General features: G+C 34.1%; 1 protein-coding gene across 4 annotated transcripts in view; it reads left to right on the top strand.

Annotated features, from left to right (window-relative positions):
• Ddr (discoidin domain-containing receptor 2) overlaps window positions 1-8,961 on the top strand; it is a 171,821-nt gene extending 162,860 nt beyond the window's left edge. For all 4 annotated transcript variants that reach the window (XM_083084179.1, XM_083084180.1, XM_083084181.1 and 1 more), the window contains 3 exons: window positions 2,359-2,508; window positions 3,210-3,351; window positions 6,657-8,961. In XM_083084179.1, coding sequence (XP_082940305.1) covers window positions 2,359-2,508; window positions 3,210-3,351; window positions 6,657-6,823 — 459 coding nt within the window. In that variant the 3' untranslated portion in view covers window positions 6,824-8,961. The remainder of the gene's footprint in view (window positions 1-2,358; window positions 2,509-3,209; window positions 3,352-6,656) is intronic.
• The last annotated feature ends 3,709 nt before the right edge of the window (window positions 8,962-12,670 follow it).

The following is a 12,670-nucleotide window of genomic DNA, read 5'->3' as shown; positions in this document are numbered from 1 at the left end:
CAATTTGAACTGCGCAAAAGGAAAAGTCGAATTTTTTCCGTCGACGTTTAAGAATTTTACGCGAACGCGCTAGATCAGTGGAACATGTCCGCGCTATAGCCAGACGCTGCAGTGAGCGAATTATAAAAGCGTTTTTATGCAAGCTACAGTTTTCAATAGTCAATTATAAAATATTTCATCGTTAATAAAAAATATTTACATAAAACAGTTACAATTAATGAAATATTAATTTGAAGAATCGAAGATTTTTTGAAAAGATTAAGAAATTATACAGATGATTTAAATACGCAAGATTTCAATTGAACAATTTATGAGTTATTCTTGGTAAGGCTTTAAATATGTATATAATATTTAATCATTTAAATATGCAAATATAAAATGGCAGGTGAGTACATAAACTCGACTATTTAATATTGCAAAATTTTCAAAATAAATATTTCTACGAGACGATTATGCAAATTTTATAAAGATTTTATGAAAATGTGGGTACTTTCTAAAGATTATAAAATTATTATCTTTTTATATATTATTTTAATTTAAATTTGACTCCCGCTTTGCAATTAAAAGTATTTTTGTTGAATTAATTATATGTTAAAAATATAGATTTAATTTTAGTCTTTGTTAATTAGATATATAGAGAGATTTATCAATGTGTCGTATTCTTTATCATCACTTATGGAAGTTGTATATGAATCGTAACTGTATAATGGCAAATTCATATCAAAATGGTAATTTCGACAAAACAGAAATGAGGATGGGAAATAGTATCGAATAGCTAGTTGGCATCGTCGTTTCAAACTGACTGCGCCATTAATGTTTCATTATTGTCTATCATTTATCCAGCCTCTCCGCCATTGTACCGCGCTAATGAAATGACCTCGTTCTTCTGCGCAAAATACCACTTCAAGCATTATCTCGGATTAACGTCGATTTAATGGTTTCGCATCGATCATATCAGAATCGACTCGGGATCGCGAAGATCATTCTCTATAAGAAAATCTATTCGGTTTCATACAGATTCTTAAATCAAATATGTATGGTTTAAAAAAAGTATGTCTTATTTATTAATTTTTTTTAGAATATTTAAATATGGAAATATAATAACATCTTTAGAAAAAAAGGATATACTCTTTTTGCATCGACATTATTAATAACGTTAGTTTATTATGTATTATTTCATTGCTTGCACAGATCATTATTCACCTTTATTTAGCTTCAGTAACTTAAATTAACGCGGAAGTATAATAATGTACATGTATGATTGTGTATCACACGTTTCATAAATAATCGAATCATGTCTTAAGATTCTCCTGAGAATATGCGCAGACTAAATTCTCTGCACGTATACGCAATTTTCTTAGCATACTACCGGTAATGTAATTTAAATACTGAAGTTTTGAAGTAATTTTGCACCAAGTATATAATAATTTGTCGTAAATCAGTTTAAAATTGCGACGCTACTGCGAGCCATTCCGATTTTATCATTCTTCTTCTATTCTTCTTTCGATTTTTTCCACGATTTAATGAAAAATTTAAAGTACTTTTTTCGCACTTTTTATTACTATATACAAATAAATAATTTTATTTACATTTTTTATATAATTAAAGTATAGACTACGAGAAAAGAACTTTATCTGAGATAGAAATATAATTGTATTGTACATTGATTTTAATTAAAATCTGTAGTTAATTAAAACTTTATTCCTGCCCTGCTTATCGTTGATATTTTATCATACGATTATTTTGCTTCACGGATCATACGCATGCCAATGAGAGCGGAAGGTACACAGCCATCAATGTGAGGAAAAGAGTAAAACCGTGTAACTGCTTTACGGCTTTCTGCGAAGCTTGGGCTTAACTGAGTTACGTCAGTTGAACTTTAGGAAACTCGAAGGCGCATACAGTTTCCATAAATTACTCCTTCGCGCTCAAGCATTAGGTTTCCATCCTGAGCAAGTCTCGCTTTTAATCATTTTTGCGCTTTACCAGAATCAGATATTAACTTGAATATGTCACAAAAAGAATTTTATATATATTTACATCGTAATGTCATATATTTTTAAAATAATTAATTTTTAGAGAAAGATTATATATATATATATATATATATATATATATATATATATATATATTCACACGTGTATGATATACAGAAAACTAGTATGAAATAATTACAACCCACTATATGAAATTTCAAATTTTTTTCATGGAATAAAAAATTTATTCAATTATATCAAAACTGTAATAAACTCTAAGTGCTCTTAAACTATGAATAATAAAAGCCACTGTAACAAACATGCAGCACGCGTAACAAACGAGCTTTTGTGAACATTTCTTGGATGTGTTTACATTACACAGGGAAGGCACACATGCAAGGGCGACGTCTGGGCGTTTGCCGTCACGCTATGGGAAATTCTGACGTTCGCGCGAGAACAACCTTTTGAGGAGTTTCCGGATCATCGAATAGTGGAGAACGCGACGTATTTTTATCAGGAGGATGAGCGAAGGGTAAGTGAGCGAAGTAATTCTTCGATGTACTTAATCTAATGAGCGTATCGAGATTTTGCGAAGGCCAAGGCTCTTCGAATGCATCGCTATTTATTCCGTCTTTCGGAGATTTGATTATCATATTCTATAAATTTTTGTAAGCTATTCCATTTTTTTACAAAAAAAACTCCTCTCAGAAATAATGTCGGCATATTTCGTTTCTAAATGTAGGACAATTAAATTTCGCTGAAAAAAAACACTGTTTAGATAAACGCACGCGCGCAGAGTGCTAAATATGTAATTACAAAAGTGAGCCGCGCGAGTGTGTTTCCATGAAAATGGCATAACTACTTGCCTAATAATTCATTTAATGTAATAAATATTGCGTCGCGCTCGAGCCCCGTCGCGTTCATTTTCCCAACGTCGACAATGCTTCAAAATAACACGTACACTGTAAGAATTGTTATTGCGCTCTCTCGGTTTGCGTGAGCTATAAATATTTATGATTAATTACGCAAAATATTCTTTAAATTATGCTATCTGTCTCGTTTATTTTTATCTCGTACCGTATTAAATTATAACGAGTCGCTTGATAATCTGTTTTCTATTTTGATGTAACGCGAAAATATTATTTGCGTACTTAAGTACTACTGCAAAATGCAATTCGCGATGCTCTTGTGCGTGACTGATAATACTAGAATCGACTCGCTTATTTTACGCAGATGATACTACCCCTGCCAAAGAACTGCCCTAAAGAGATTTACGACTTGATGCGTGAATGCTGGCAAAGAAACGACGTCGACCGACCAAACTTCCGCGAGATCCATCTGTTTCTACAACGAAAAAATCTCGGATACAAACCCGGTGAGTCGAACGATACCTGATATAGAGAACTGGAAGGCTGGAATCTTATCCGGCTTTCTATGATCGGCGAGTTAAACGGCAATTGGTGGAACTGCCCCTCATCGACCAAGCTAGACCAAGTCAGACCAAGTTAGTATCTAGGGTGACGGTCCATAAATTGTCTGTAACGGACGTGTATCGGTTGTGATTGCCCGTGATCGTATGCGTCCATCGTGTCGATGATCTAGATCATCAATTGTAATATTTATACGCAAGGGAAAGACGTCGAAACTTATGAACTGATCGCGTCCAGAATTTTTCACGATTATCGCAGTCATTAAATTCTTTTCGGCCGTCATTACGCATCGCTATCAAGCGTTGTGAATTTAACTAACAATGTGAATCGCACAAATCATTATTGCCGTAGCACCTGCGTGCAAACTGCAAAGAGACGTTATTTGTATAAAAGTTAAAAATGCAAAAGTTGCACTTTTTAATGATTCCTTTGCAATCGAAGCTGCAGATCATAGAATAGAGCTATATATTGCCGATATATGTATTATTTAGCGATGCGCAAAGCTTGACAATCGTCATAGAATATTAATTTTTTACTTTTTTTTAATCTGCTAATTTTTATATGGTACTGGAATATAATTTATTCTACACGTTTGATATAAGTATTCGATCTTTCGGCAATTTCTTTTCTCGGTTTTCTTCTCTTCTCGCACGATTATATCGGCGGTATTATGCCGCTTGCGAAAGTTACGCGTCGTAACCCCTCGATAATGATACCGAGTATCTGCGGCGGCCGTATCCACGCTTGTGCAATCGAAATGGATAGATTATGATTTTGATCCGCGCCATTCGATACGAAATGGAACGTTACTAGTGTCGGCAATACGCGGGGAGCACGTTCGATAAATCGCACATACGCTGCTCCGAAATTGATACTGTCAGCAAACAAGCTTATGATATTCCCGCCGTAACGGCACTCGCGTCACGTTCGGGATATACGTGGATCGTACTCGAAAATCGTGCGTTATACGTAACATTTCCGCCGACGAATAACATAGTCCATTCTAAACTCCGACCCTCGAAAAAAAGTGGTTTCTTTATCCGAGATCGGAGTCTTTGCGAGTCTCACGTGGGATTACGTTATCCGTTTTCGAGCCTTTTGTATGTCAGTTCCATGGACATGTTTACGAAGAAAATTTGTTTGTCCAAATATACATAAATCTATATATATATATATATATACGTATTTACATATATATACCGTTTATAATAAAATCAAGCAAGTTGTTGTTTTTAGCAAAGCGAGATCTATTGCGAGTGTATACGACTGAGTCGATTGTAATATTGATCAATGTATTTTCGGTGACATTTGACGTGAGTAACTTATACCATTTGCTGGGTCGTTTTATTCCCAAAGCTATCGTTCGAGAAGACAAATGTAAAGACAAACTAATTATCCTTCATTCTACCGTTTAATTACATGACCAATACCTTTCTTTTCAATTGATACGAACGCGACGATCTTTCTTTTGAACTTTTTAATTGAACATTTACCACAGTGGCGTGCGGAAGGAATTATACAAACGTCGCTTCAAGGAGCTTATAAATGCACAAAGAATTATGAAATGGGTTTAAGAGGAATGTTTTATAAAATTAATCAGACCGTTGCGCCGTACAAGAAGCATTTTTCGGTAGAGTTCCGGAAAAGAAATAATCTTAAGCCGCGAGTTTGCGTTAAGTTTCCTTAAACTACTATTAAGCTTAAGATGCGCTTAGCCCAAGTGCATAAATGTTTGACAATACCATTAGAGGTTGCAGTATAAATTCATATAGAGTGTGTAAAGAATGTTAAAGGATTAATCGACACCATGTAAATTATTAGAGCATTCTACGACTGGCGTTCTATTGTCGGTCGGTATCGCATAATCGTTTTGGGGTCGTTAACTCTATCGATTTGCAAAACTTCGCCTGTGTCCCCGTTGCTCGGCAAACGCCACAAGTTGGATACATCGTGATTTTAGAGAGAAAAAAAAGGAGAAGCACATGTGACCTGACGTTAAGTTTATAGCATGGAATAGAGATGAGCGATTTACCCGGTAAATGTTTTTGCTTGATTTGATATGCATCAAATCCGTTCGGCTTTTTATGTATACATATAAACAGTCTGCAGGCTATAAATATTTTAATGGAGAAAGCTTAATTATTTCTGCATTTTTCGATGATCGATTTTACGTGATTCTCTGAATTTTTCATCATTGTTTCTCTGAATTTTTTATTACTCCAAACAGATACGTATATTCCAGCAGTAAAATACATTTCCAGGTAAATGGCTATCGTTAGTACGAAATAATGAAAGACTTCTATACTTGTTAGAGTGAGTCTGTATGAGATGTGTAGCGAAAGCAAGAGATAAATAGCTGTGCAAATCGTGATGGAGATATCCCGTGATGTTCAAAAAATTGTATGTCACATAAATCCCGTTGTTTTAGGCATTTAGCCCCGTGCAGGCTAAGAGACTCATGCTCGTGATTTGTAAGATAATTAAAAGTAGAACATATAAGCGATGAATGTGTATGTTATATAATTACGCAAAAAAATCCATGTTTTTTTTATTATTGCGTATTTTTTTAAAAACTTCAGGATTTATCGAAAATGAAAGAAATTTATAAGATTATAATATCAATTTCTGTTGATTTAAAATGAATACATAAGTTTATTGATAAATATTTTTCCATTTTATATTCTCTTTTTTTAATAATCTTTTATTTTTTCTTTCATTAAAATACAATAACAAAACTGTAATATAAATTCTCTCTTGAATTTCATTATTAATGACTGATTACATGCAAAAGTTTTTACGTACCTAAATATCAATTATTTAATCACTATAAAATTGTCTCATTTATTATTCAAATTATTTGCCAATTAAAAAATCAGTATTTGAATTAAGGTTAAATCTCTGTAGTTATTGACGATGTGACAAAAATAAACGACGAGAGGAGTTCTTATAATACGATTTCGTTTCATTATCGTATGATTAATTATGAAAATGAGAAATCTATAATATGTGTCTATGTGACATGACGTTGATAAAATTTAATATATAAAATTAATGAGAACAATAACTTAAGGACAACTGCCACTGCGTTAGCGAAACGAGTATGTCAAGTGATATCCATCGCGACCTTAATTTGAGGCCCAGCGATCAGTCTCTAATGAATTATCTGAATTCTTTACATATACATGTTCTCAACTTTTTCAAATGTCCACTGTGAATGATCATAAAAAAATCCAAACGTTCGTTTCTGCAGGGATATCGACTCGCGGATGTATCTTCTACAAGGCTGATGTATATATAACCACTCGGAAATATATAATATACAGTGGTAATTTCAAAACGAAGCTTCCTGCACGATCGAACGTAATACGGACTACGTTATACATATTTCTTCCTACAAAAAGAATCGTGCAAAATTAGAAACACTTGCGTACAACTTTTTGCATCGATTGCTTTATTTAGAAAGAAAATCACGTATAAGTAAGTGAATATTTAATAAACAATGAACAAAAATATAGCGACTTATTTTATACAACGAGAACATGCTTTAAATATGTAATCACACATATCTTTTGGATTTTTTATAATCATCGGAAAAATTCAACATATCGTATTACATATCGTCGTCATTTAATTTTGGGAGTGATTAATTTTAACGAGTAGTTCGCAACAGTTCTTTCTGTAGGAAGCACTCTCGCTGAAATATTCGAAGAAAAACCATAAGTGTGAAAAAAATCATCGTAGATTATTACGTAATCGAATCAACTCCGCCGACTATTTATTGTCATCGTAGCGATAATCTATTAAGCTGACGAAAGAAGACACTTTGTACAATTTTTAATAACGAGATTCTAATTGTTGTAAACGCATCGACTCCGAATTTCACATCGTTTCTTCGAACAAGCGAGAGGCGAGATGATCGAGAGTGAATCAAGCCGCATTTTACCGCAGAGAAATCTCTTACTATAATATATAGCTATATATTTAAATCACACTTTGATATGATTATGAATCATATCAAGCAGTAGCTTGATTGGAGCTAACAATAAACGAAATTTATAGAGTAAAAGTTTTTTAAGAAAAATATTTTGCAATATTTGGATAATGAGATTTTTTGAGAAACTACACATTCGACGACAAATTGTCTCTATTAGTCCGCCTAGTGCATAATTCGATGCATCGACACTTTGAAAAAGACAATATTGCAAAATGCGCCTCGACAGTGGCACGAAATACGATTCAATGAGAGGAGAACTTTACCATTTCTCCGGCGAACGAAAAAGATTTACACAATTTATTCGGGCATTGCTCGAGCGTATCCGCATTCGCTGCAGTCTGAGAGAGAGATTTTCGTTCAACAACGCATTCTCTCTTTTGCCGGCTCAAACGAGCTCTATTTTTCATGCATGTACGCAACCAATGGCAGCGGCCCGATCGCGCGCTCGCCTCTCGCCGTTAGACGCAAACAAAAGTCGAAACTCGGACGCCCCGAATACACGCGGATTCCGCGTTTGCCGATGGAATTTAATATCTGCTGCCTTCGTTACGAAACACGCGGCCGTGCTTTTTTCGCCCTTTTCCACTCAATCCTGCTCCTCCTCCCTCACTATTCATTCTTTGCGCTCGTTTCTCAATGTGATCGAGGTATCGGCCGAGAGAGACACGATCTTTGCTTAAAATACACGATGGAATCAAACGAATTGAAAAAGCATCAAATCGAATTAAATTCTTCCATCTCGTATGCATTATTGTTACTCGCATGCATCGCTTGCTGATTTGGAGTGTTTTTTTCATCTCTTCTAGCTTATATTCACACATTCGTACGAATCGAACATTGTGAAAGAAAACTAGTGACAATTTAAATTCTTTCAAGAATTTTTTATGAATACTGTTACCAGTAGAAGTCAAAATCTATGTCGCGCAAAGTTTATTAAGAACTCGTAATCCGCGAATTTAATATTTCATTAAAATTTCTATTATTTTCTCTTTATAAAATATCTTGATAAGAATATGAAATCACATTGGTTACCTAAAATCTAAAGTTATTTGGAGCCTGTATTGCCTTTATATTCGATATAAAGCAAAGTCTCAATTGATTTCGCGCGCATGTCATATATCTTTAGTTCACACTCATCTATCATATTACCTGTTGTCTGTCGAATAATTTAAGTAGAAAGCGTGCTCTTTCTCTCTCTCGCCCTCTCTCGACACATGTTAGCCTTTAGACAAATAAATATCGTCATTCCAGGCTGCTGGACACGCACGTCGAAACGGCGCACGCCAATCTCTGCGTGCAAATATAAACGGCGAAATGGGTTGTAAATATAAGCAAATTGTGCAGAGCGGCTAGTGCAGGGCCAGTTATCTATTGTTATCGGCGGACATATTGACTATTGTACGCGATCAAACATACCTATCCTATCCTACCCTGTCCGGCTGTCCTTCTCTTTCTCTCTTCCTCTCTCTCTTTCTCTCTCTCTTTCCTTGCGACCTTGTATAAATGTCACGCACCTGTATTTAATACATTTGTACATAGCGATTGGTTTTCAATAAATATTCAACGCTTTGATTTTTGTTGGACTTATGGACTCTTGCAACCATCATCCAGTATCTTATTGATGCTCGAAGCACGACCGTGAAAGCTAAGGTAAGTGCATCATTAGTCATAATACGTTTTCGCTTTCGAGCGTTAAGTTAGCTTCACGGATATGCATGAGAAAATGTGATCCACGTAATCTTCCGTAACGTGCACACGTATCATAAATTTATTCGCGTAATTTATTCGTCCGTAACAAGTAGCGTTATTTTAATATAATGTAATTCCGCGTTTTTTAGTTATCTTTCAAAATTATATTCACTCTGGAAAATTCTATGGTAGAAATGTAATATAAATTAGGTATATATAAGGTATTTACCGGCGCACACGCGCGAGTGATATTCCCAGCGATTCTTCCAAAATACGTCGCTACGATGTAAATTATATCTGCAGACGCAACCTTTCCATTATCTCGAGGTATTCGTTCTTATTTTCTCTTATTTCCCTTCTCTTCCCACGCCCCTTTAATTTAAACGGGTTGCATGCTCGAGTTTCTCGATTCGTCGAGGCGTTTCTTTTTTTTTCCGTGAAAACATCCTTTAATTAAGTCGCTCAAATTCATTACCGCTACATTGACGTAAGTAGGTAGGCACGAGATGCGCGTAACCATTGTTTCGCTAAATTTTCTGCAAAGATTATCTCGATAATATATTAAATTACGTTCGGTACATGTAATACCGCACATGCATTATTTGGAATTAAAATAACGCTCTTTTCCGAGCGAGAGAGACAAGTCATTCCGGACGCAAATTCTTCGATAAATTGTCTGCGTCATGCGTATTGTCGAAATTTCGTGAAAAATGTTGGTAGTAGCTTCGAACAACCTTAAATCAATCAAATCACTGCAACGAACTCCATTGGATTCAACGGGGTGAATGGCGATATCTCGTTTCTTTCTAACTGATCGGTAACTCGATGGGAATACACGATAAATCATTAGCTTCTCTCGTGCCGCTTCGTCATCGTAAACTTTCTACCGAGCGGTTAATGAAAACGAATTGCGTTTCGAACTATCGGCGTAGCGATTCCTTGCGACGACACGCACCGAGCGAGATCGCCGCAAAGAGCCACGACACAGTGCGTGTATAATTTGAATGCCGGTTGCGCCATGTAGTTATTTCTTCGAACAGTCCCTTATCGGGATGGCATCACGATGGATTTGCACGATGTGACTGGGCATCTGATAAGAGACCAACCAAGGCACTTCGATACATGTATCGCGTGTGTACTTTGCGACCCTTGCGTCGCGAGGGAAAGGCTAAAGGGGCGAGAGATGCGAAAAGGCTCGTAATCATGCCGATGTTAATCCGACGCGAAACACTTCGCCCTGGTCTTCGAAATTTTCCCGTCCGTCGATTGGATTATGTAAGAAAGGATACTCATTTTTTTCGCCAGCAAACAATTCGATTGTTTCGAGATTCATAAGTCAAAGAAGCAATTAATAATTCGAATGAGCGTAGGATCAGAAAACTGCTGCTGAGTTGAAAATGAATTTATTATATAATACCTTTCCTAGATGTATACGTTTATATTTTTATTTATTATAAATATACAAGATGTTTTTGAAAGGAGTAATTATATATCCAATATTTAAAAAACACTTTTCAATTATTAGATAATTAGTTTTTCTTAATTAGAAGCCTATCGTCAGAAGAGGTTTTTCATAACCAGATTAGATGAGTTAAATCTTTGCATGTTCCTGAAGATCATTTTTAATATCTTTCGTCAGAAAAGAACTAATTTGCTAATAATTTTTAAATATTTTTTGAAATTAATGTATAGTTTTATATATATACTTTCCGGCCTCGAACATCCTGTATAAAGTAATAAATATCGAAAAAAATCATAATGTGCATTGAAAGCAACACAAACAAAATTTTTAAAAATCTTAAAATTTCCATAAAGAGGGTAAAGTCTTCTATGTATAATCGGGATTTAGGATTAAGATGCTGTCGATAGAGAACGAGATAATTATATCAAAGACAATCTAAAAGTCGCATCGAAGGAACAGATTATTCTCATGGGAATCCTGTTTCCCTTGTTTGAAACCTAATATCTTATGTCGCCTCGTTTCAGCGAAACGGATAAGATCCTCTTGATAATCGTAATACCTTGATGATCGTAATATACCTTTATTTCACCTTTAATATTAACGAAACATATCTCGAATAATTAATAAAACGTGCACACACAAAATATATAAACATTCAAAATAAAAAAAATACTTTTCGAATTACATCAGTAAATTTTAGGTAAAATTGAAATAAATTCAACATCAAATGATATTCTTGTTAAAAACATGATCATATGCACATAAGAAATAGAATTTTCATCTGTCTCTTATAATGCGCAAGATAAAAATATCTTTTTCAATAATGGACACACATACAGTTTAAGAACATCCATTACATATTTTTCTAGTTTTTTTTAAAACATGAAGTACATATACCTAAAAATTACCAATACCTTTGATTAAAATGCAATAAAAAAAAGATAACGAAAAGCGGCAAAAATATCAATATTAAATCGATTTGTATGAAGATATACATAGCGCTAAATATGAAGATGTAGGTTATTTGATTATAGTCAATTTGATCGATGATGAAAACTTGATTTATCCTCTACTTTTACAAACAAAAATGCATCATTTCGATATTTTTTATTTTATTAAGTTCAACCGACTTTCTATTATATTAATGATATTTTTACGAATCGCGCGCTATGATTATAACCCGCTTGAAAAGAGCAAAAGGGCACAATTGATGTTAATCCGCCGTGAAGCATTTCACCCGTCGCCTCCACCAATCCCTCGTTGTCCTACGGGATTACGAACGGCGGGATACTACGTTCCCGACAACGTACGATAACAAGCCGGAAACTCGGCCCCAAGGTAGCGACGAGGGAATGAAGGATTGCTTCGCTCGAGTCAATCCACTACAATCAATATATGTACATCCGTAAATTTCCGCCTCCCCGATTACGGAGATCCAAATATGGCATTACGTAATTGTATGTTCTAGAATCCAATGAACTTAATCAGGGAAATTAGACGCAGATTATCATATATTCTGGAATATTCAAGCATCTATATTATCTGCGATATTACTCCGGTACTGTTAATTATAGAGATAGATGTAATCCGAGGATAGATTGTGGTACTGTGTGTATTTTTACCGCTAACATATATAATAATTAAAAAGATAGCAAATTAAAAAGATAAATATAATATAATTAAAAAGCTAGCAATATTATTTTACTTATATTTTATTACAATTTTATTATACAAAATTTAATAATAATATGTTTTTAAAATAATAAAATATAATAAAATTTAATAATAATATGTTTTTAAAATAATAAAAACGTTACCATTTATATTATATAGATAACATAAATTTCTATACTTCACGCAATTTAATATTTTAAATAATTTAATTTAATTCAAATAATTTAATATTTTAATATTTTATATTATTTTTCTTTCAAAATGGTAATTTCTTGAATTTTTTTTATCATAATATATGTAAACAGAATTAAAATTCTTACGCATTTAAACCGCATAGATAATTATTATTAGTAAACACGATAAAGCAAATACGCGTACACAAAGACAAATTGGCTAACTAAATTGTTACGTTTGTGTAACCATGCCAGTTACTCTTCTATTATTC

This window comes from Camponotus vicinus, unplaced genomic scaffold (genome assembly GCF_025532165.1).
Source record: "Camponotus vicinus isolate PSW18456_S1 unplaced genomic scaffold, iyCamVici1.0 SCAF_12, whole genome shotgun sequence".
NCBI classification, from domain to species: domain Eukaryota; kingdom Metazoa; phylum Arthropoda; class Insecta; order Hymenoptera; family Formicidae; genus Camponotus; species Camponotus vicinus.
Note: the sequence above shows the minus strand (reverse complement) of the source record. Positions and strands in the feature narration are given on the sequence as shown.